Below are 26,532 nucleotides of genomic sequence, written 5' to 3' on the forward strand. Positions count from 1 at the left end.
AGCAGTTGGCCACTTAAGCATCTCTCATCGATAAGCTACTGTTGACTGTAAACTCGTTTTGTCATTTTGATGGTACAGATTCAAGCATGGCAATCGTCTCTCTTTGCTCTTCTAGCCCACACATGAGTCCTTTTAACAAGCCATTTCAATGCCATAAATTAAAGCAGTCTGAAAACCAAATGCTAATCCCATTAAGTATCCAATGAAATTGGGGCATTGTAAATCTAAACACAAGAGTGGTTGAAATTTCTTATCATCTGGCTTATTCCAAGGTTGAGTCTTACAATAAAGATGTAAGGATGTCTCTGTGCTCAGAATCTTGAACAAGTCCCTAAGTGAAGAGCAGAGGCTCAAATAAGTAGCTAGATAGAAGAGCTAAAAAAGGGAACAGCTGCCAACTATAGGCACATTTTAGGGTCAGCCAGCTGGCAGCTTAGAGAAGGGTACATATGCATCCAGCTCCCATTCAGCCTTTATATAGCAGATTAAATACAATCTCACCTCATGCTGGTTTTACCATACTGCAGGTCAGTACTACCTTCTGTGCTTTTACACCTTGACAGAAGGTCCCTGCTTTTTCCCTAAATAACTTTGCAAATAAATCCATATTCAGCTATATGCCTGTCCTGCACATCTCAAAAAAGAAAATGACACTGCAAAAGGGGGAAAAAACTGTATTCTTTCTTAAAACCTTCCTGCAGGAAAATATTCTTACAGCAGGTAAATGCCTACTTGAAAGGCTAGCCTGAGATCAATACCGGGAGCCATTGCAATTGAGTTTAAATAGTTGGCAGAGACATCTTGAGAGGGAACAAGTTGGAGAATCTCCCCAAATTGTAGTTTCCGAATCATCTTTGAAGGCAGACCGCATGGAACTTTACAATAACTGAGACCACAAGCAAAATCCCAATAATATTGGGTTTACCAGAAAACAAGACAGAATCTATCTATTATTGACAGTTCTTTGATCCCTGCTTCCCCCGTAATTTATGCTGACCTCTTTGATCAGCTAGTTCATGTGCTCCAGATGAAAACTGAGATTCACTGGGAAAACATTTTCTCTTTCATTGATTTTAGGAAAGCTTCTGGGCCCCTTTGCCAGAAACAAAACAATTTTGTACTATTGCAATTTGGTACATACCTGGAATATTAATTTTATATTTGTAGCATCAATAAACAGTAGGTCTTCCACTGGACATCGGGACATTTTATGTAACAAAACAAACAGCAAAATCATATCTATATCTATCTATCTATATCATCTATATCTATATCTATATTGAGTGTTCTGATGGAAGCAAGAGAACACTCACACAGTATACTGTATATGTTGTGTGATACTGCACACATGATCTATCTATCATCTATCATCTATCTATCTATCTTATCTATCTTATCTATCTTATCTATCTTATCTATCTTTATATTTTGCTTATAATTTGTTCCACTTCTAAAACCTAAAGCTCCAACAGTGAGAAAAATTCAGTTCTGCATTGGCAAGAACCACTGCTGTATAAAGCTGGGATAAGACTCATGCCTTAGAATGAAACCCATGGATGGAATGACTTTCTCCTCCCATCCATGAATTATATTCATTCCCTTTTCCCCAGTATAACTGCAAGAAAGGATGTGAGGAAACAAGCAACATGAAGCAATCTGCAAACAAGGTAAGAGGTTGTCCTCTTCTATCTTTTCCCCACTTCCCCCCACCCCACAACATTATGTTGCATTAAACAGGACATATTCAGACGTTTAATAATTCATTTGCAATCAATACAAGATAGCAAATTTGATGATGAAAGTGCAAGCCGACACAATGAAAGGACAGTGGTATACAGCGAGAAACAGAGGCTGGACCAAGGATAAGAGATATGTGGAGAAAAGGAAAACACTCCACTGAGAGAACCTCCTCACCACATTTAATTGCTCCTCACCTTCCTGATTTTACTGATATTATTTTGTCACTTACTGAGAATTTTAAGACCAAGCATATCCCCTTGCAAATTAGAGTCAAATGAGAAAAAGCAAATACAGCGAAGGAGACAACAAAAGAACTAAAGGAAAATTTTAAGTTAAGGAGTTTGGAAGCTCCTGACCAGGAACTTATATAATCCATGGTACTGATCCCAATTCACCAGGAAATTAGATTCTTTTTAATAGGGAGTAGGGCTTTTCAGTTTACTTGCAAATGCAAGAACTAGAAGAAAGGGATTGTCATATACTACATACCAGAGCTGATGAGTTGAGTTGCATTTGACTTAATAGATCACCCGCTACACAAGCTTAACTAAGGTTGTGATTCTATCATTACTTATATAGAAAAAAACAAAACAAAACACATCCCTTAAATGAAACAGGAGTTTCTTCCATGTATAGGATTTCAGTATAAATGGAGCATGTGTGCATTCACCTACAGCATTTCCCTAATATCTATATGCCGAAGCATCCAGTAATCTGTAGGAGGAATGGAAAATGCCAGACTTATTGACACAGCATGTTGCTTTATTAGACAATATCAGGGTGATTGTCTGCACCTTAATACATAGCCATGCTCAGGCTTGGATGGCAACTACATGGAATGCATCAGAAACAAGCCAAGAATTGAGTCTCTGAATAATGCTTACATTTCAGAATAACTGTTTTCAATGAAGTGGGTTGCACAATTTGGCCAGTGTGCAAGAAAAAGCTGTGGAATGCCATTGTTAAAGGATCCTAGGCAGAGTAACTTATTGCAACTGTTGTAGTTTTCAAACGGCGAGAAACTCAAATAAGTCAGTTCCTATTACTGCTGCATATTGATGTGTTTTGCTATTAATTTCTCATCTTTAGTTTCACGTTAATGTACCTGTAATTAGGCAATAATATATAATCTTCCATTCATTTATCATTTATAATTTCTGCTCAAGCAGGGGGTGGAGAGCCTGAGGTGGCACTGGAGAAGCAGACTAAATAAAATGCCAGCTCTTGACAGCACTTTTAATGTGTCATAAAAGATAATGAATACGCCAGTCACTCACATGCTAATGATTTAACATTTTCTTAAGTTTTACTTCATAATATAATAGGAGCTGTAAAAATAAGAAGACTCTAAGGCAAAGTCGATCAGTGAGATAAAGATGTTAGCAGAAAAGTAACTTAATATTGGACATAGGAACTGAATATAGCAAGTTTTCTTTTTCCTTAAAAAAAAAAAACCCACAGGCATACATACTTTAAAAGCCCATGATTGTATACTTTTGAAAACTTGATATTTTTTTTGCATCCTTGACTTTTGTCATATTTCAGATCTGTCTACCTATCTGTCCATCCATCCATCCACTCACCCATGATATCTAATCTTTTGTGTGTGTGTGTTGTGTATGTGTGTGTGTGTGTTTGTGTGTGTGCGTTATGTATATGTATGACTTTGAGTCAGTCTTGACTCCTGGCAACTGGACAAGTGCTTCCAGTTTTCTTGGCAAGATTTTTGGAAGTGATTTGCAATTGCCTGCTTCCTAGGGCTGAGTGTGAGTGGCTGGCTTTATGTCTAAGGGGGGACTGGAACTCATGGTCTCCTGGTTTCTAGTCTGATGCCTTAACCACTACACCAAACTGGCTCTCCTATCTAATCTAGCTATCTAAATTTAGGCACTAATAGAGGACATAAAATTACTGTGTTCCCAATGTACTATTTCTATTGTACCATTGAATAGCAAACGTAATAGCAAATAGCAAGTCTCATACAGGTCAGGCTACAATCCATTCCTACCCAGTTAGGCAAGTCTTTCCCTAAAGCTCTTCTGGAAAATGACTCTACCATGTACTACTGGGTATCGGTAACAGAATCTACTCATAAGTGGCACAGAATTAACTTGGTTGAATGTTCTTCAAAAGTTCCAATTCTTCAGCTTTGTATCCCTTCCAGAGTTGTTACTGACCCTGAACTGAAGCATGGTCAAAACAGCAAAATACAAGGCATCTTGTGCCAGAGTCAGGAGAAATGATCAGAATTAGAGTCAGTATCAAAGCTGTAGCAGTTTATCAGGAAGGGTACCAGAAAGCAGGATACATAGAAAGCTGGACTCAGAATTTTGACAGCAATCTAACCTGCTCTGGATAGTGTTGCCCTGCCCTGAAAGAACAGGTTTAACTTCTTGAACCTTAGCTGTTATTGGACTTACATGTAATAGGAGTGCAACATTTGAACAACATTTGAAACTAGTACATCAGCTGTGACCATTCCTGGGCTGTTAGATTTAGCAACAATTATCCATGCTTTGTCCTTGATTATTTCAGCACACTCTGAAGTCTACTTTTTAGAAGTTCTAGCAGTTGCAATTGGCTACTAAACAGTGCAAATGGCAGGGATTATACAATGGCTGACTTGAATCATCTTCACTGGTTGTCAACTGCTCCCATATATCATTTAAGATATGAGTGTTCATCTCTAAAGCCTTAAATAGCCTAGGACTTGATATATAAGGGACCATTTCTCCAGATATAAACCTGGCTAACATATAAGATCTGTAGGAGAGGTTTTTCTGCACATGTCTCCAATACCACATTACTGTTCTTCTAGCATGCAGGAGAGGACCTTCTGGCTCGCTCCCAGGTTTGGTATGTACTCCCTTGGAAACTGTTTGGTTCTCAGTTTCTCTGCCACTAGAAGAACAGCCAAGATTCAAATATTTCATCAGCCTTGTCAATGTAAATTAATTTGTGAACTAGTTTTAATTTATGCTTTTATTTTCTTCTTTGTATTCTGCATTTTAATTATTGCCAGTCACCTTACTCAACTGAATATAAAGTCAGATTATAACTAACACATCAGTCAATGAAATAAATATCAACAAATCGATAAATCAATAAAATAAATATTACTCTTAAATTTTGCCTGGAAATGACTGGTGCAACAGCTTCCATTGATTTGCCTCTGATTTAGCGATCTTCTGGACAGTTACCCTTCCAGTTAACCTAACATCTTTTGATTGCTGAACTGCTGGACAGCTCCTTCCTTGCTTTCCTGTGATCAGGACAGTGATTTCTGTTGACTCCCGTAATATGTGCACATATAAACATATACATGAGCCTATGACCAGATTAATGCAAAAGAACACTGAACATTCATATCAGAATTAGAAAAAAATGCTCAAGTACCCACACAAATAAAACAGATACGACACATCCATTGCAATGGCTTAGCCATAAACTTGTTGACTTGATTCTCACAAAGGTAACATTAAAGGGTGACCTACTTTGACTGTAAGGGTTTGTTTGATTGATCGACTGGTTCCAGGAGAAACATTAACAAAATAAATCATTGCAGCTGCAGGCAACAAATATTTCACAAACACATGCCATGAAGTGATGAGATCAGATTCAAATAAAGTATTCCACTGACTAAAATATTACCTATTCATTCTTTATTAACCAGCCAGCACTCAAGGGCTCCTGAGCTGGCATACAGAAAACTGAGATTCCTCAAAGCAGTTTGTTCATTTTATCAAGCACAAAAAGACTCTGTAAAGTGTCTAAAGACATTTCCGACAATCAGAAGTGATCATATTTTCATGATCTCTCTCTTAATATATGTCATCTTCTGACACTTTTCTTCGGCTTCCATAGTCTCACTTTCTAATTCACCCATCATTTCCACAGAAAATAAGGCAATGCAAAGAGAAGTTTGGGAGAGGCTGAGTTTACAGCTAAGCAATGTCTTTTCATAGGTTAAATGGTAATTTCGGCATTTGAACAATTGGCTTCTGTTAATAAAAACCTGGACTTGTTAAAAAGCGACTGTGAGGCTTTTCCTTGAAAGCACTCTGAGAGACTTCCTGCTTTTCTTGAAGCCCATGTGTCAGACTATGATCAGCAACATTTCCTGAGGAAAAAATAATTAAGGAACCCCAGGTTAACAAATGGTTAAGGTCGACAATAGTGCTCAAGCTGAACGTGTCTCCCCCACTATAGAGACAAACAGTTCCATCTCTGTTCTCCCTAAAATCTCTTCAGTCACAAAAGAATTACCTCACCAAAACACATTTGCTCTTGTAAATAAACCAGGTCATGTTTCATATATTACTGAACAGCCTGAATTCTGGTTGTTGGCTCACAAAAACAGCAACTGTAACTTTGCCGGGACAGCTCTTCCACTGTCAATATCAGCAGCTAGATCTGCTGTAGGTGCAGCTGAATGGCTTCCAACTCTGTCTGAAAGAAAAAGAATTCTACTGATCTTCAAGCAACCTTCCTCCTATGTTGCTTAAAGTGAAGCTGCATCTTGCTAAGTTCCATTTTTTTCAATCCAAGTCTTTTGTGATGGAATGACAATCCCATTGTTTAGTTCTGCCTCTCATGGATTTCACAGTCCTCCAAATAAAGTACCTGTTGTCAGTATTTTTTCTTCATAGTTTGCCACTGGCAAAGCAAAGCAAAATTTTCTAATATGAAGAATAGTTCCAATCAAAATGCAGTGGAAGTTGGCCTTATTGGTGCCTTTGGCACTCTTTCCAAAGAGGACCAAGAAGATATTCTAGAAAGGATTAATAGCCTTAAGTGGGCTTTAATGGCAATCCATTCTATGGAAGTCTACTGTAGTTCCCAGTTCTACCGAGGTCCCTCTCATCCTGCCTACTCCCTAATTTGGATATCTTTATTGAAGCACTTATAGTAACTCCATTGAACCCCTAATCTCAGGGGTTCAAGCTTTTCAGTATTTAATGCTACCTCCCAATTGCACCTTTATTAATTGACAATTTCACAGGCAAAATGAATCAGTTATTGGCCATGATGCTTGCTCCTCATTGCTCAGCTGCTGACTCATTAGATCCTCCTTTTGTTCAACTAGTTCCATTTCCTCCTGATAGTTCAAGCAGGTCATTGATTGAGGTCCCTGATGCTAATGGACCCTCCCAGGATCATGATGTCATCTGTATTTTGTGGAACATAATTGGCTGGAAAACAAAGAACTTGGAAGTCCCTCCCTGGATTATATTATTACCCTTGATATTCTCATCTTCTAAGAAACTTGGGCTATGGATGATCTATTTATTCCAGGATATGTCCTTTACACTCTTAGAGAACTACCCAGTGTAAAAAATACTTTACTTCTCAGAAGTATAATGATTTCCACTAACTTCAACATTCCCATGATTATGCTAGAGTAGTGAAGGCAAACCTTTTGGGCTTGGCATGTCAAAAATTTGGAAAATGCCTAACTTGACTCTTCTGGCATGTCTCTCTCTCACACACACACGAGCAAAAGAGAAACATGCATATTCATTTATTTTTTAAAAATACAATACAATTTTGGGTGGCCAAAAGGGCAGAGATGGGTGGGGAGCTAGGTGGGTGGGAGGAGTTGCAGTGCCTTTTGTTCTTTCTTGGTAACTCAAACAGGGAGAATAGTTGTTGTCAGGTGTTGGTGACGTTGGTGGGTCACCCAAAATGCCATGACATTTTGATGCATGTCATAGGTTCACCATCACGAGAAAGAGAAAGGCCTTGGCCCTTCTCTTCAAATTTAGGCTTCAAAATATTTTGTTTGTTAATATTTGTCTTCTCCCTCTTCATAGATAGAGTCTCTCTTCATTAACAATCTCTGAGACCTTTCAGAAAACTATTAAATTCTTACCCCGATGTTGCAATAGTAAGTGCTGGTGCATTTAACCCATGCATTGGAGACAACACCACCTTTTCAAAAGCCCATTTCAATTGCCTCTTCCCTCCAAAAGATAGAGCTTAATATTCCCAGGCCTGACAATCTGAGGACAAGAAGTCTAACATGACAGGCTTTTGGTTGGCCCAGATAGCAGGCAGTTTCTTAATGACAAGGAGGAACTCACTTTCTGGTTCTCCAAAGAGGTCAGAGTGATAGATCATATCCTGGTTTTCATATACCTTGTCATGAGTCCTTTTTTAAACTATGCCCAGTTGGATTAACCCAGACACAAGAGAGACACAAAAGTACTGGACTCCAGAGAGGTCCATATAAGGGTTGGGGAGATGTCTTAATCTGTAAAAACAAACATCAAAGTGATATGTGAGTGGTTCCTATATACTGTTCTATTGCTGTCTCTATACTATTACTATGACAATTAGTATACTCTATATTGTTGCTATTCAGTATACTATATAACTATTACCTATTACTCTATTACAATTACCTATATACTAGGCTCTGTACTATTGGTAGTATGCATCAATGTTTCTTTTTTAAGCCTACCTTAAAGCCCCTCTCTCTGAGATTTCTTCTTTTTCTGTTAATGGCCAGCATGTAGAACTCTTGCACCTTTTTAATGTTCATCTTAGTCTTGCTGGGCCTCTATACTTGTTTTCCTCACTTTGGACCATCCACTCCTTCTGAAGGAAAATCACCTTCTTTCCACTGGCTGCTGTATTCTGTTTCTGGTGGCTGCAGAGCTCCAAACCATGTGTCTCCTCCCACACCTGTGTCAAGGTTGCAGCTTTATGTGCAACTCTGCCCTGCTGACACTGGGAAGAAGGCTCAAATGGGAGAGAAAGAAGGCAGCACAGGTGCCTGAATTTTCTTCCAAGCAGCCTGCTCTATATTTCCTTAATAACTCATTTGGTGGATTGGAAATCACCTTGAGGGTATTTATTTTGCTGCTCAGTCCTAAAGTAAATACTGCAACCTTGCAACGTGTGTGTGTGTGTGTGTTCAAATGGGGTATGTGTCAGCCTTCTACTTCTCATCTACCAGTCCTCAAATTCTACTGGGCTTTCACTCTGACCAAACTGGATGCATTGTCTTCCACTATCCTACTGGGGCACTACAAAAATATTCCCTTTCATCGACGTACTGTATATGACTATATACATATATACATATGCTCCTTCAGTGAAGAAGGAATTTCCTGAGAGACGACATGACTTTTATTTGTCACTTCTTCTTCTGCTTGACTAATGTTTAGATATATCTTTCTGGGTTGCTGAACTCTGTGCTACTAGATGCCCTGTCTGCCTCTCCTCAAGTCTGGATACTCATATGGATTTCTTTTCTTTTTAGCTTTATATACATTTGTTTTACTTTTTAATGCCTGCTGGCATATGGCTGTAATAAAAATTTTCATTTCATTGGGTGAAGTTCATGCATCTCCTTGATCTGTTCAAGCCCCTAAGACTCTGTAGTAAATACCCTGCAGTGAGAAATGAGAGTTCAAAGGATGCCATTAGCATCCCAGAACTGCGTGAGTCTCACTGCATAGCATTAAAATCCTTTTTGTTTTGAGCTAGCAGTCTTCTAGCACAATATAGCATAATAGGGAAAAGGTTCTAAAGACAAGAGAGGAAGGGAAAGACCACCATTATTCCTGTCTTATTCATGACCTATCTCCAGCACTATTTTCAGGTCGTCTGGAATCAAGAACAGAATATGTTCTCTTATGGTGTTAGTCGGCAAGCTGTAACTTTAGCACTGCATTCAGCTCTCAGTCTAGTAACAACTTCATTGTCATTTCAAAATATGCCCACTAAATCAGACATCTAGCAGAACTGATCTGCCTCTTCCCCAGGAGCCAGTTGGGTGGGGAGAAATTAAGAGAGAAAAGAATCATACAGAAATGGCAGGAGCAGAGAGAGGAAGAGATGGTATTGCCCTTCACTAGTTCTTACCTTCCTTGTTGGCTTTGGCCCACCTACCCCAGGACAAGCAGTTATACTGTAATCTCTTCCTTACTCAAATAATTGGAATTGCAAATCACAGGGAAGGAGGGAAGGAGGGAAGGAGGGAGGGGGGGGAAGGAAGGAAGGAGGGAGGGAGGGGGGAGGGAAGGAAGGAAGGAAGAAGGGAGGGAGGGAGGAAGGGAGGGAGGGAGGGAGGGAGGATGGATCTTGTTCCCCATGCTTCTCTAAAAATTCTCTCTAGTATAGCAGAAGGTTGAAAGAATGATCTAAAGAGCTTCAAGCAGTTAAACACAAGGATTTTTCCATTTCTGCATAGATGCCCTTTTGTGAGTCATTTTAATAACCATTTGCTTCCTAACCTGAGGTTTTCCTTTAGAAATGTGAGAATTCAAGGATATCAGACTTTTCCATGTACCATCTGTCATGAAAATGGACAGCTTGCATAGGATTTGTGTTTCATCAGTCTTAGCGCAGAGACAGAGAAGATACATTTTCCTCATTCATTAAAAATATTGCCCCTATTTGCTAGGGGTAAGGAATAATCACAGTGCTAAATGTGGACAAAGGGTCGACAGGGGCTTCAGAATGAAGATGCCTGCTTTCCAAGTAAGCTCACAGGGCTGGATTTATTACTGTGTGCCTTTAGGAGCCATCGTCTAAGCAGACCAATAAATGGAAATGCACTCTAAGTGCTCAGAACAGAGGTATGCGATAGCTAGTTCCCCCAAGTGGGCCTATGAATTAACCTTCAAGTCCCTCCATTGGTATGACTATAGTGGCATTATTTTTTTCTCCTGCAGTTATCCAGTTCTGATATGTAAAAAAAGATTATAACTTCTGTATGGCAATTTTTGTTTTTGGTGGGGTTTTTATGATGTTATGATTCATTTTAATCATACTGGGGATGCTTTAACTTTTGTATGTTGTATACTCTGTATACAAGAGTTGCCAGTTTGCAGGAGGGTGTAGGTTTAATAAATGAATGAAATAAATACATTTCTTTTGCATGACATTTTCCAGCACAGCAGGTTCAGAACAAAAAATATTGTGGAATGGATGAGCAATGGGATACCACGGAGAAGATGCAATACTGTCCTATTCAATTTTGTTCAGTTCCTCAATCTTCATACCCCATGTTCATTCCCTTCCATTTCTGGATTAGTTTATTTTTCACATGCCTTTCTTACATAGTGCCAAGGGATGCGGTGGCGCTGCGGGTTAAACCGCTGAGCTGTCAATCGGAAGGTCGGCGGTTCGAAACCGCGCGGCGCGGTGAGCTCCCGTTGTTAATCCCAGCTCCTGCACACCAAGCAGTTCGAAAACATGCAAATGTGAGTAGATTAATTGGTACCGCTTCGGCGGGAAGGTAACGGCGTTCCGTGAGTCATGCTGGCCACATGACCCGGAAGTGTCCTATGGACAATGCCGGCTCCAAGGCTTAGAAACGGAGATGAGCACCGCCCCCTAGAGTCGGACTCGACTGGACTTTACGTCAAGGGAAACCTTTACCTTTACCTTTACTTTCTTACATAGTTCTCCAACATTATGCATTTTTATCTGTACTTTTCCTAATACATGCATTTTTGCAAGCCATTTTTTCTTGCTCTGATATATTCTTTCTGCACATCTCTCCCCCTTGTATGCATTTTTTTTTAAGTTGTGACATTGCAAAAAATGAGGATATTGACATATAACTGAATTCTGGTTTACATTTAGAGTTTGGAAGTAAGAATTGGATCAATTTGCATTAAACTGATTCTCTCTCTCTCTCTCTCTCTCTGTCCCTCCCTGTTGAACAATACTTTGGGGGGTTATTGTACTTGTCAAGAATTAGGTTAGGCATTGAAACTAGAGGTGCAAGTCACTGTTTATTGTATATGTAATTAAAATGGATTATTTGATTTGCTGGTATCCAGAAATACATTCAACTGATTTCAGCTAGTTTTATTTTCATGACATGACCACACCCCAGAGAAATTAGAGGCAAATTTGTCTGTACAACCCAGCCTGGTTCTCTCCTGCCTTCTCTAGGAGAAGCCTACCACTGTGTACCACAATTTGTTTTCAAAAAACTCTCATTATGGTACATTGTTAGGAGGAGAAGAATGAAAGCTCCTCACTAGAAAAATGATCTGCCTCATATACTAAAAACAGACAGATGGATTTATAGCCAATGGATTTATATAATGGATTTAAAATACTTCTTAAATTACCTTAAAAATGGGGAGGGAGGGTGGACACCTTAGTTCAGGCAACTTTCAATATACCCAATCACACTATTAAAATAATAGGGCAATTAATCATCAGTAAACATCAACAATTTTAAAACTCCTAAAATATTTGACCTATGAAACACACACACACACACACAAATAAATAATTGCAACTAAAGCTGTGCTAATTGGGCAGCTCATGGAAACTAATGTTGAAAAGCCAGATGAAACAAACACAGTTTAGATTACTTTAAAGGCCTGCTGATTGATTGATTGATTGATTGATTGATTGATTGATTGAATCCACTGCAACTCAAAGAGTTTTTCCTTGTAGAGGAAGCAAACTAGTTTTAACCAGCAGACTACGAATAAGGCTTTAGGGAGGAGTGGATTTAGGGTGAAGACAGGATGATAAAGGTGATCATCATCAAAGGCAGCTCTAAAGACAGGTCCTGAAATACAGACTTGATATCAAGGATTGGCAACACAGTGTCCACCTATACTGTGGCCAAAATTTGTGAGATCACCCAAAAGAGCCAGTTTGGTCTAGTGGTTAAGGCAACAGGCTAGAAACCAGGAGACTGAGAGTTATAGTCCTGCCTTAGGCATGAAAGCTGGTTGGGTGACTTGGGTGACTTTGGGCCAGTCACTCTCTCTTAGCCCAACTCACCACACAGAGTTGTTGTTGTGGGGAAAACAGGAGGAGGAAGGATATTAGATGTGTTTGCCACCTTGAGATATTTATAAAAATAATAAAGGCAGGATAGAAAATAAAATAAAATAAATAAATAAAATCTCCCAAGATGGCCAAAGTCTCAGAAAAACACTGACATTTCATAAGATGTCAAGTTCTTTGCAACAGCTCAAAACCAAGATAGCAAGATTCTCACAGATTTAGAATGAGGTTTATTGCAATGAGCAAGGGAATTAGATTACAGAAACTTGAAAACTGGCTATGTGTACCTTATTTATCAGTGAGTATGTTAGGACAGGTTCTCCCTACTGTCTTTGATCCTATTTCCAAGTCTTAGTTTAAGGAAGAGGATGCTAATCACTTATTTGATATCACAAAAATGACCATCTGTTCTTTTTCTGCAATATTTTGAAAACATTTTCATTTCCAGTCTCAGAGAATTCAGTCACACAAGTTCTCATGCAAGAATGTTGAGGTCTGGTGAGATTTCGGCATTTTTTTCACAAATCTCATGAGTACAACTTAGTGGCAGCATTTCTAATTACAACATCAACTGACATCCCAATTTGGACTGTGACATTTTCAGCCTAATCTACTGCAAGTGATTATTAAATCTTATGATAACAACAACAACAAAAAATCCTACAATTATTCTTTATAGAATTGTGTTAATGATGAATCAAATTGATATGTATTTAGTCAAGAAAATGGGAAAAGAAGCTAACACCAATATCAAAAGCTGCTATAGATCTTAGCTTATGTCTTATTCAACAAAAAACAATATTTGGTTTTATAGGATTCCATTGTCTTTATACAGAAATGCCTTGAGTATATCATAATACTGCTTGATATACAATTAGATTAATGCTTCATTGAAATATACTATTTATATAGTGTCCTATAATTGTTCAATTCTGAAAATAAGTTATTACTTATATTCCATTTTGAGACGAGATTTAGTATTTTTAGATGTTCTTCATCTTTTGCTCTATAGTCCCACTTCTTGGAAGGTGACATCTGGATAAAGAAAGTAGATTCTCCATTCCTTACTTATACCTGAAAGGCTTATCTTTCAGAATTGGAAAGAAAACCCTATACTCAGTGGTCTGCAAAACTGATGTTATTAGCAATGTATGAATAAATCACATATTGACATGAATTATCTATGGATCATTGTAATGAAATATAGCTATCATTCACTGAAATGCTTATGTAGAATTTTATTTTTATTTATTATCTAATTTTGAGGCTGCCCTACTCCTTAGAGACTCTGGGCAGCTTACAAAGAAAAAAGAAAAAAATCAACTCATATAAAAAGAGATCATAGCTGACTGGAAGAACAAGACAACCAGCTATAAAACCGAAGTAAAGAGGACTCCACAACCACCCTGTCCCAAGGCTTGGGAGAACAACCAGGTTCTTAGTGATTTTCTGAACATCATAAGGGTGGGGGCCACATGAATCTCTGGGGGATTTCATTCCAGAGGGCAGGTACCACAACCAAGAAAGCAGGCTGCTTGGGTCCCTGTAAGATGCACTGGTTAATCAATGGGACCCAGAGCACACCACCCTGCTCAATCGTACTGGACAGCAGAAACAATTGGGAAACTTTTATAGGATCAGCACACGGAGAGAGGGTGCATAGGGGCATTCCAGTTCAGGGCCTCAGTCACATGCCTCTTTGAGGCTGTAGCCAAGGCTTCAGACAAACTGCCTGATAGATCCTTGGGAAAAATCCCAAGACCCCTCTGGAATCCAACAGAGTCCATCAATTGCCTGGGGTGGGCCAAGCTAACAAATCGTTTCTCCCCATGGAAGGTGTGTTGGACCTTCTGTCTTATGGGATCGCTCCATGGTTGCCATGGGGGCCATGAACTCCTGAGCTGCCCCAGGTGCAACATCCCCAGGTGGCAGGTTAAAGGACTATCAGCCTCAGGCACTCCACTGTCAACCTGGCAATGGGATCCAGCAGCTCAAGCAGGGATGATGCAGGGTAGCAGGGATGCATCAGCAATAATCCCAACTGTTCCCTTGAGCCCAGCTTAAATCAGGAGGCTCACATCCAGTTATCTGCAGGGCAGAGCCTCTAGGAGCCTTCAACGACTCACAGATGACAATAATGCAAACCCTTCTAAAATAAGTTATTGATGTGTTCTGCCCTGAGAAATGATGTTATCTTTAACTTAGTGAATGAATTTAGGAGCCTCTTTCATCAGCTGTCTTCGTCTGCTTCTCCTCTCTCCTGATATTGTCTTTGTCTATCAGAATGACTGGAATGGAATGTCGCTCATGGCTAGACCTGAGGATGGTGCTTCACTCACAGGAAGCACCATCAGAAACATGTTGCCCTCTTCTGGAGTAAGTGAAGGGAAGATACCCCATTGCAGAAGGTACCATGGCTCTGCTAAAGGAAAATGACTGAACAGAGGCTAGGATGGGTTCCAAATTGTGTGCCAATCCTTCAGCAGAATGCAGCACCATCTAAAATCAAGTGTTGATTTCTTTATCCAGAACTTATTCATCTTCTCTGAATCAATATTTACTTTCATGCATTCCCATATTGCCTGTTCTAGAGTGTACATGGGACAAATATATGTTAACAAGCAGCAGAGTTGGGTATCATTTATATACTAATTCTCAAAAGTAATGCAGTACTTAGGGAGGCCATGAGAAATTGATTTGGGGAGCTTGCAAATGATTGCATACTCAAGATGAAGAGATGTATCGCATTTAAGTTCATGCTAGTTCTAAACCTATCTCACATTGGCACTGTCATATGCCTTCCCAGGAACTCACTTTGGTTAGTGGAAAACAGAAGCACCGAAAGTGATGTAGTGGCTCAGATTAGCATATACAGTATTTAAAATAGTTCAAAAGTATTTTAAACACAGATCTTTTTTCTTTCTTAATACCTTGTTATAGTTTCAGCAATCATTCAAAATAATATTGCTTAAGTTCAGGACAGCAAAAAGAACTCCAAAAATTGAAGTTCTTAGCAATATCTGCCAAGATCATGAAAGACAATAGTGTTATTTCTTAAATCATCAAACTTTAGGAATGAGCATGAGTCCCAATTTTGTCATGATAAGAAATAACAGGAGGATTAACTCTGAGCCATAGAACAGGAAATCAGTTATACTCAGAGCAAATGCCTGAAGCAAGAAAATCTGTCTCTTCCCAAAACCCAGAGATACAGTAATTCCAATTTGCTAGGTAGTTAATTTTTTTTCATTAATGATCTGAATTTATTCTCACATATTGTATATGAGTGTCTGGAATTGGAGTATGTATCCTAATGAATTATTAGACAAATAAAATTTCAGAACAGAATCACCATAGAAGCCTACAAAGCTGGACTTTTATACCTCACAGAATAATTGCTCACAACTGCTCTGTTAGTTTGACTTTCTATAAGACTCATTGGAGAATTATTTGCCATTCCTACAGTACTTGTAAGCTGTAAGTTGTGTTAACTCTTTGAGGTAGTCAAAGTCAAGAAATAGGTAGGGCTGGGAATCCAGGAATGCTGTTATTGTAATAACATGGAATAACAGAATCTTGAAAGCTTACCAGAGGTTGTCTACTCCATCTTATACCAAACAAAACCAAGGCAGGATTATTTTGCATTTCTTCTCATGCTTTCTCAAGACTGTGTAATTTTTTCTGAAACTTGTCCCATAAAAATTCAATCATTCTCCCAAGCTTGGTCTACATTCTTTCACAAGTTATAAGTAATGTCGATAAATAAATAATTCAAAAACCTTTTCCCATATGATAATGATGTGCCACATTCAAAGAAACATTAAAAGAGCTGAACAGAATCCTCCTAGTTTAATTCAGGGGGGAAAAAAGCTACAGTAAATAAGGAAGGTGGTGTCATTGTACTCTTCATTGAATAATCCTAGGTGCATCACTTTGGAGCCTGATCAGAGCAAGGATACATAGGCCTTTAACTAAGAATCACTTTGCCAGGAAATTTATGATTGATATTTAATTCTTTCAATAATAGCTATTAAAAGATTACCATTATTTGTTTAAGCAGGGACCAGCTACTTTAATTGCTAATCAGAGAATTTGATCAACATAGTTACAGTATACAGACAGTGACAGCTAATAATTAAAAGTGGAAGCTTCAGATTTCAGACTGAATGGCCATTTTCCAACAATCTGTCAATGAATTAATGAGGAATAAGATCCTTCACTTTAATTAACTAGATTTTTCAGAACTTTCTTAGAAAACACCTGTGGGAGTGTAAACTAAGACTTCCCAAAGAAGCTCAGAAAACTTGCACATCTGTAAGTTTCTTCAAGTATGTTTCATATGCAAAATTGGGGGGGAAATCGTAGTAGGGAGGGCTAGTCTGATTAGATGTCTGTGATTACGTAGATTATCCAGTGCGTGGGAATTAACTTCATGGCCTATTTCATTAATGGGGCTGTATTGGGTATGCCAAGACTATAGACCTTCCTGTACATGTTCAGAAGGAGTGAGGACCTAAGGGATATATCAGTTTTCTACCATCAATCCTTTCCTAACACCTGATCTCCTCAAAAATATATATTGGAGGAAAAAAAATGGAAAAATGAAGGAAAACCAGTAGGAAATGCAGTTGGTGAATCCATTATTACCTGGGCCTACGTTTTAGTAGAGCTATATGTGCAGCTTGTAATGAACTCAGGGGAAACTTCACTAATATAATCTTCTCTGCCTCTTTTCTTTTGTAGCTGTACTACCACATGGTTGATCCACTAAGTAAGGGAAATTAAGGGTGATCAGTTGGATTAACAAATGTGTAACCAGGTTGAACATTACCAACAATGTGCATATAATTACTTTTGTTCTGTTAAGTAGAAAGTGTCTCTAAATTCATAATTTCACTGTTCTATTTTAGATAGTGTATCTACCTACCCAACTACCCTCCCTCCATTTATATTACTGCCCCTTAATTTATAGATTAGGAATATAACAGCTGTATGCACTGTAAGTACAGCCATCAAACATACCCAGAAACACACAAAACAGAAACAAGAAATTTATACTAAACAAAAAGATGATTTTGCATGCTGACCACACACATAATTTTAAATTAATGCATAACATGTCCCTAGAGATCGCGAATCAATATTTAATTGCTTGGAGAAAGTGAAGAACAAATCAAGTACTCATGCAAAGATATCTGATACAAATCAAACCAAGGGTCTGGATCCTGAACTTTGTGTTCCACACAGCTATTTAATTGCATCATTCATTCTGCCAGCAAAAAGGGAAAGATTGTCAGGTGAAAAAACAACAGCTTCACCGCATTTCAAGAACTGAAGATTGATTTAATTCAAAGCCAACACCAAGGAAAGTAAAATCTCTTTTTTTATCTTTAAGCCAGTGCATCCTCTTTTAATCACCTGATAAAAGCAGAGAGATGATTTCCCCAAAAGAGCCAACAACGGGAAACCAGAAGATCAAGGCCAAAGATGAGTTTTGAAGAAACAATATTATGACAGATCTAAAGTTAAACCACATGATCAAGCAGTCTCCTCTCAGTTTAAGCCAAACCTGAGTTTATAAATCACATATCACTTTATCAGTCAGGATTACATACTCTTATGCTTCTAAAACCATTGATAACTGACAGGAGAATTAAATTCATCTTATGATGTGCTTCTATAGAAGAAACTCAGAAAACAAAACATTTCAAATTCATTCCTTAGCAGCATTTACAGCTACTAATCTAACTCTTCTTCAGTCTGATGCCCTAGACTGGAAAATAAACAAACAAACAAATAAATAAATATTTCCTGGGAGAAGGCAACGGCAAACAACTTCTGTACCATGGGTATCCATTGGGGACAGAGGAGAGGGGAGCAAGGGAAGCAAATGACAAAACATGCATTATGCAATGCAATCTCCACCCCCTTTGTGCCTGAGTCTTCACATTGTACAACAACCAGCTTCAGCAGACCTCTTTGCAAGAAGGTTACATGAATGTGTCCATGAAGTCACCAGAAACTGAGGTTGATTTGAAAGAGATTTTAACTTGCCAGCTATGCGAGCTGGGCATGACCAGTTTGGGGAAAGCTGATTCCTAAACCTGTACTGTGACTAAGAAACAGTTTCTGATTCAATTGTATTTATGTAAACAACACAGGCTTAATGTACTTCTCCACAACCAAAGCTACAAAATATCATCCCTTTTAAATAGCTTCTTCTATCTGGAACTCTCTTAAGCCGTAGTAATACATTTCTGCTTTAAGGTGCTAAGCTAAATATAAAAGCTGACACTGGCAGTGATTAACATTTCTCAAACATTCTTATTATCCAGAAATCCAGAAATACATAATGAACCTCTCAGAACAGCATTCAGGTTTTTGTCTCCTTGCAAACAGAAACAATTGCATCTCATCTTGCACTTGCCATTTGCTTTAAATTCCTTGACAATATGTACGACTAATTACCCTAATGTTAATACCAAATACATGCAGGCAGGAACAACATATAATTCCAACAGCATCAGCACTGTTTTTTTATTAAGATGGATTTTTTTTCCTGGTCATCAGCACAGAATATAATTACAGGTTATTCTGTATAATAACAAATTCAAGTAAAAATATTTCCTATATTCTAAAGCAACATTAAAAAAGAAGAATCTCTCTTTACATCTGCATCATCTACATCTACAGCCTTCTAATCAAGAAAAAGAGAACCACACAAGGCAAGAACTAATTAAAATCAGATTCTTGCTTACCAAGTACCCCAAGTCGGTAGTTGACGGTGATGACTATCACATTGCCATAACTTGCGAGCACACTGCCATCATATAAATTTCCAGTGCCTTCCATGTAAGACCCTCCATGAATATACACCATGACTGGTTTGGGTCCCCCACTATCTCGAATGTCTGCAAGAAAAATATTAAGAAACATGATATCTCAAGAATGTTATTACGTGCCCAGAATTCTTAAGCTGTTTTCTTTCTTTCTCAAGCTGTTTGTTTAATGTTTCCCAAGCAACATATATAAATTATTACATCATTATCTACTGTTGGCTCAGCTCGGTGGAAGCATCTAGCCAAACTTGGAAGATCTTGGAAAGGTCAGCATTGTAGGATCTAGTTAGTACTTGGATGGGAAATCACCAAGAAATCTCAGGCTAGAGTGTTAAGCCAAACAAATCCTGGAAAAAGGCAACAGCAAACCACTTCCTTACATTTATACAATTTTCCTGTTTACCTTTTCATTTGCTAATAACTATTATGATGTTTTCTTTTAATAAGCATTAGATAATCATGACATCTTAACAAATTTATGACACCTAAACATGACCGTCCAAAGATGGAATTTAGGAATTAATGTATTTTGGGACTGTTCAGTTTTTGTTGCTTCTAGGTTCCTCATCTGAGTGGTAGGAAACATCCTAAAGAAATCTGTCTTTCTTTCCCCCCCAGAACACCTCTGAACTGAAAATCCATGATGGTGAATGCCAGTTGCTTAGACAATCTAAACTTTGCATATATACAATTTATATGGCCATTGATCTTAGGAAAGTGATTCTGGGCAGCATACAAGGCTTAAAAACAATAATTTAAAAACCAAACATTGCAACCGAGGTCACAAACACAAACCTGACTCATTAGGGGAAAAATGGGTCCCTATAAGTATAGGAATAAGCACAATAAAGGGAGGTTTAATCAGTATGGCATGGAGGTTGGTGTGCAAATTCAGGCTCAACAAAGCAATCTGTTGCCATTGTTAACCCATTTGCATGGAAAAACACACTTATCATGTCTCTTCCATGAAGCATCCACTGTTGTAAGAACTTACATTAACAAAGGCAGGACAGACTCTCCTTTTCAGGCTCTTTACGAAACACTGAAATGCTGTTTATAACATTTGGCAATGTTATAACATGATGGGAGGCCAATTTCTGTTTGGAATAGCGAAAAGTAAAAATGAGGAAAAACTAGCTAGCAATTGTATGACAATAAATGTAACTCAAATGATGACTGCTCCCAGCATCAAACCAATGTAAGGAGTATTAGATCACCAGATAAGACAGGATAAATTTGTATTAGAATAATAATTTATGCAAAAAATGTATCTCTGAATTATGTTGATTTATTTCAAAATAACTGAAATACTTTGGCCACATAATGAGAAGACAGGACACCCTGGAGAAGATGCTGATGCTAGGGAGAGTGGAAGGCAAAAGGAAGAGGGGCCGACCAAGGGCAAGATGGATGGATGATATTCTAGAGGTGACGGACTCGTCCCTGGGGGAGCTGGGGGTGTTGACGACCGACAGGAAGCTCTGGCGTGGGCTGGTCCATGAAGTCACGAAGAGTCGGAAGCGACTAAACGAATAAACAACAACATTTCAAAATAAACCATGCCTTAATATTCAGTTCGTGGGTCTGGGCTTTAATTCCTGAGGTATATATCGGATAATGTTGGTTAAGGTTATGCAATGAGCTGGATTCTCAGTGGAAACGGTGATTTGGAGCACAGTGGGAGAGCACGTCACACTGTCAGCAACTCCTTAAAGAAACTTTGTCTTTTCCTGGACTCGCACGGCTGCCTAGGAAAAACGCACATTTGATTTAAGAAGGTGCTGACAGATGCGACGTGCACACCCACGCCTGCTCTGAATCAGCTTCCCCCCTTAGAATCCAGATCACTGAATACCTTTAATGTTTGTTAATAGGCCAGCTTAATACCCAGATAGATTTGGGAGGGATAGCTGGTGGTTTTTCCTTAGTTAAGTTTTGATTGGTTTGAAGCCTCACTGATTAGTTTTAAACAAGGAAAAGAGCTAATTTAGTTTGAATAGAAAGGAGGAGAAGGGATAATAAGCCCCTGTTGATGAAATACAGAGCCCCTATTTGATAAAACACAGAGGGGCTATAATCAGCAGCAAAAGGGTTCAAAGCTTAAATCTGAGCAATGAGCTGACATTTCCCACTTCTGCTAAGTGAACTAAGGCCAGTCTGATGATCATGTATTAATGGTTATATAGGTCAATATTAATGGTGCCTTGCAGAACAAAAAGAAAGAAAGGTAGAAGTTTAGAATCCAAATATCAGCAGGAGGTCGGATCGATACAGGAGTAGAAAGCTGGGTAGGCCCTGCCATTAAGCCGAATGAGATAGCTAATTTGAGTTCTTAGGTAAAGGCAACAAATTGTAGGTTACTTCGTAATAACGATCTTGAAACAGCCTTATTGGTTTCATACTTGTTTCAGAGCTCAGTTCAAGGTCCTGTTTTTCACTTGTAGAGTCCTAAACAACTGAAGTACAGGGTATCTGGAACCTGCCTCTTCATTGGCCAAATTACTTTTACAGGCCTCTTAAAGAACTGAGATTGTTGGGGACTGAACTGAGTCTTTTGTACAGCACAGAGGTTACATAACTCCCTCTCCATGAATGTTAGTCTAGCTCTCCTACTGTCTACATTTAGACAGCTGATGAAAATCCTAAAATTCTGTGGAATGCCTAGCAACATTCTGTGATGTTTTATTGTAATGTATGTATGTATGCGGGTTAAACCGCTGAGCTGCTGAGCTTGCCGATTGGAAGGTCGGCAATTCGAATCCGTGTGACGGGGTGAGCTCCCGTGGCTAGTCCCAGCTCCTGCCAACCTAGCAGTTCAAAAGCATGCACATGTGAGTCGATTAATAGGTACCGCTTCGGCGGGCAGGTAACGGTGTTCTGTTTAGTCATGCCGGCCACATGACCACGGAAGTGTCTACGGACAAACACCGGCTCTTCGGCTTTGAAACGGAGATGAGCACCGCCCCCTAGAGTTGGACATGACTGGACTTAATGTCAAGGGAAACCCTTACCTTTACCTATGTATGTACGTACATATGTATGTATGTATATATATTCATATTCTGCAGGGATTAATAAAGTATATAAGCTAACCAAGTCACAGAGGGCCTGGATAGCAGAACAAATAGGCATAGTTCGCCTGGTCACAGTCTTCCCCTTAGAGCAGCGTTTCTCAGCCTTAGAAGCTTTAAGATGGATGGACCTAAACTCCCAGAATTCCCCAGCCAGCAAGCAAGTCAGCAAGAGTTAAAGTCCACCCATCATAAAATTGCTAAGGTTGAGGAAACACTGCCTTAGAGGAATATAATGAAGATTTCTAAATGTGCATACCTTCCAGGCCCTGCATTAAGATCAGTTCTTGTATCAGTTGGTTTGGCTCAGCAGCCAGGAGAAAGGCATTCTCAATGACAGCATTCCAGTTGTGGAATTCTGCCCAAGAGAAGTGAGGCTGGCTCTCATACTGTCACCTTTAGATCGTAAGTGAAGTTTCACCTGTTTACCCAGGCATTTGTACGATAACAACTATTTCCAGAATGTCTTTAAAGTTGCCTTTTGGTTTACTTTTAATGTTATGCAAAACTGCACATATCTGTGTCATTTCTCCTCTTTTAGAGAGGTGGTTGACACTGGCAATATAGGCAATTTGTGCTTCAAGCTAAATGTTGAAATGACATTTAGTTTTGCCCATGAATCAAATATTTGTCTCTGTGGCTCAACCTTAATTAGAATACCTAGGGATATTTCCCACTTCCTTCTACATTGATGGCTATTTACCCATAGCATTGGCTTCTTATTTTTCTACCATGGATGCAAAATGAAGGGACCAAAAATAAATTATTAATTTGGGAACCACGAAATGACTATTCACAGCAGAAGCTGTAAGCAGCTAATTGTATGCTTGTAGGTAGCGCAGGAGGAGATTGTTTAAGAATTCATCTTTAATTAAAATTACACTGAATTACAGAGCACCAACTGTGAATAGTAATGAAGTCTTGGTAGCACCATTTGGTTTATCTGGGCAAATGGGGCAAATGGGGTAACTGTCTTCAGAGAAATAGCCACATCTATTTACTGAACCTTGTATTCTAGCATGAAATCAAGTTCAAGGTATAAAGGGGTCTGTGAATAAATTCAGCCTCTGTAATGTCTTTTTTATGACTTCCTTCTGAATATCATGCTCCAAAAGGTTAAGGACAGGCAGTATTGCAAACTTCTCTCAATTTATCCACATGCCATAGCAGATAAGAATAGAGATGATATAAATTTTCTCCATGCTACTCTGTCAAAAATCTCACTGCTGACCTACAAGAAATCCACCTCTATGAACAGAAGGAAGTTCTCTCCACTCAGAAAGTATATAGTAAGTAATGTATTTCCAGGATTCGATTTCTCCAGAGTTTTGAAAGTTCTGACATTACCTCTGAACCACAGTGCAGCCATGTCTTCATCTCCTCCAGCTTATACAAAACAACTTTTGGCATTAAAACCAATTTCAACAGAAAACCAATTTCAACAGAAAATAGATGTCTACATTTAGGTAAGAAGAATTTGTAGAAACAGAGGCTTGGTGCCAAGGAGGGGGTGGGGTGGGGGACAAAGATTTAGGAAGTTTTGTAAACTGCAAGCAAAATATGAGTCAGCCATGGAAGATGGTGGCTAGAATATCAGTGCAGGTCAATGTTTGATAAATACATATATCAGAGAATGTGCTACTTCTTTTGCTTTGGGTAGATTTAATCTACACTTTTGAGTCAAAGGTGGGTGACTTTTTGGTGGCTGGGTGGCACACTTAACATTTCTGGGAAAATAAGGTCCTCAGTGGGCAGTGGGTATACTGTATATAGAATCATTTAAACTTTGTGTGTGTGTGTAAAAAGATCCTGGGGGGAAGATGTGGTCCAGTGGGAAGATGTAGTAGCCCATTGTCTGGACTAAGTATCTCAGCCAGTTGTTGCCAAAATTTGTTTTTGTTTTTAATTTTACTGGTTTAAAGACCAGTCCAATTGTGAACAGCTCAGAGCAGTATACATTCTGCCTTCCAAAAGTCACATTTAAAACAATTCAATAAAAACAAAGCATATCAAAACAACATATAAGTAGCACTATGAATATTCATCAAATTAATCAATCAGTCAAGCCAAAAAGAAATCTTTTATTATCAGAGGGAAGAAGTTCACAGCGTTCTAGTTCCCAAGACCACTAAACCATGTTTTAGTAGCTTTCTGGAAAACCAGTAGGGAAGAGGCCATTTGGATGACTGGGGGATGCTATTTCATAGAAGTGGGGCAGCAGCTGAGAAGGTTTGTTTCCACAGTCCCTGGAGATGGCTGGCTCTGAGAAAGAGAAATGAAGGGATCCCACTCTTACTGCCTGATTCTGGTTTGTCATCCATGAGTAGAATCTGACTGCAGTGAAGGAGTCTTTACAAATGTGTGTGTTTGTGGGCACCCAAAACCTACATAAGGAGGAACATTTGAACAAGCTTTATATATTTAGACTGAAGAGAAGAGTAAGAGATGTCTTCAGATGTTTGAAAGAAGGACACACTGAGGATGGAGCAACATTGTTTTCTGTTTATACAGGGCAGACTTTTTTTTTTAAAAAAAGGGCACAGATCTGGCCTAACCCCTCTCCAAAAGTAAGTTCTTATTAAAGATAAAAATCTCTGTTCACTCAAATCTTCTAAAGAGCAACTAAAGTCTAGGAAATTACAAATATGTATTTATTTTACCTCAATGAAGGGTGAGAAGGGACCAAACAGATCTCTTTGTGTTTTAGTGTGATGCAATCTTGGCATTAGCATTGCCCAACAGCCAACAACTTAATCTTGTCAGCTAAACAGGCTTCCAAGAAACACTGGCATTTAATGCAACTGAAATGATTGTGGGCCTTCTTTTAGATGAAGGAAGGCTAGTTACATCATCTTAAAACAAATTAAGATGAATCAGTCTGACATGAATCAGTCTCCCCAGTTAAGTTGCAAGGTGATCCTACTCTAGATGATGAGGACATTTTGAACCAGACCAACAGATTTTTCATCTAACCAAGTAAATACAACTTGTGGCCTTCAAAGCCACAAGTACTGTGGTACTGTTCTTCAAGCTGTTCCATAATTTATGATGAACTCTAAGTTCAATGTGACAGAAGATGGAAATTATTAAGTATATGAGGGAGAAATTTTACTGTGTAATTGAAATGTGACTTTTATTTTTGACCCACCTAATTCTTGGTCCCGGGCCCATGTGCACTATCTAGACTGGGATCAAAGACCAGCTGGGTCCTCAGCCCAAGAAACATTGTACACTCTTGATTGTTCAGTTCATTTACAGAATGCTAATGCAACCTTGCATTCTTCCCCCCTTATTCCTCTATGTCAGTAGGAATAACTTCGAAGAATTCATAATCTGAGGTAGCTGCCCATAAATCTATTTGTGTGGTACATTACAAGGCTCTGCTCTTGACATTTGAAAATATATTTCCACGGTACTTCATGTAATTAGGATATACATGCCTGCAAAGTGGTAACAGCAGCAGAGTTCTTCCCATTAGATTGTATGTCAGCAAAGGTCCATGAGACTCTTGATATTTCCCTGTTCATTTGAGTAGAGAGTGCAGATCCCATTCTGAAAACTTAAATTAACAACTGCATTATATAACATCTTTCTGATAGGCCAGTATTGATATCCAGGGATCTTAACCCCTTTAAATTCCAATATTTTGCTCTTGTTTTTGCATTGTAACTACTACATAAAAAGGTAAAGGTAAAGGTTTCCCTTGACATTAAGTCCAGTCGTGTCTGACTCTAGGGGGCGGTGCTCATCTCTGTTTCAAAGCCGAAGAGACGGCGTTTGTCTGTAGACACTTCCGTGGTCATGTGGCTGGCGTGACTAAACAGAACGCCGTTACCTGCCCGCTGAAGCGGTGCCTATTAATCTACTCACATTTGCATGTTTTCGAACTGCTAGGTTGGCAGGAGCTGGGAGTAGCAACAGGAGCTCACCCCGTCATGCGGATTCGAACCGCCGACCTTCCGATCGGCAAGCTCCGCAGCTCAGCGGTTTAACACCACATCCCTAACTACTACATAGATCTCCTATTTTTAGATCTTAAGGAGAACCTCTTTCTATATACATTTGTGATCCTTAGAGCAGCTGCCTACTTGGTTCCACTTGGTTAAACT

General features: G+C 38.9%; 1 protein-coding gene across 1 annotated transcript in view; it reads right to left on the reverse strand.

The window, feature by feature from the left end:
- NLGN1 (neuroligin 1) overlaps positions 1 to 26,532 on the reverse strand; it is a 468,892-nt gene that overhangs the window by 266,435 nt on the left and 175,925 nt on the right. The window contains exon 3 of the mRNA XM_063306435.1: positions 19,272 to 19,424. Within this exon, the coding sequence (XP_063162505.1) occupies positions 19,272 to 19,424 (153 nt within the window). The remainder of the gene's footprint in view (positions 1 to 19,271; positions 19,425 to 26,532) is intronic.

This window comes from Candoia aspera, chromosome 6 (assembly GCF_035149785.1).
Source record: "Candoia aspera isolate rCanAsp1 chromosome 6, rCanAsp1.hap2, whole genome shotgun sequence".
Lineage (NCBI taxonomy): Eukaryota > Metazoa > Chordata > Lepidosauria > Squamata > Boidae > Candoia > Candoia aspera.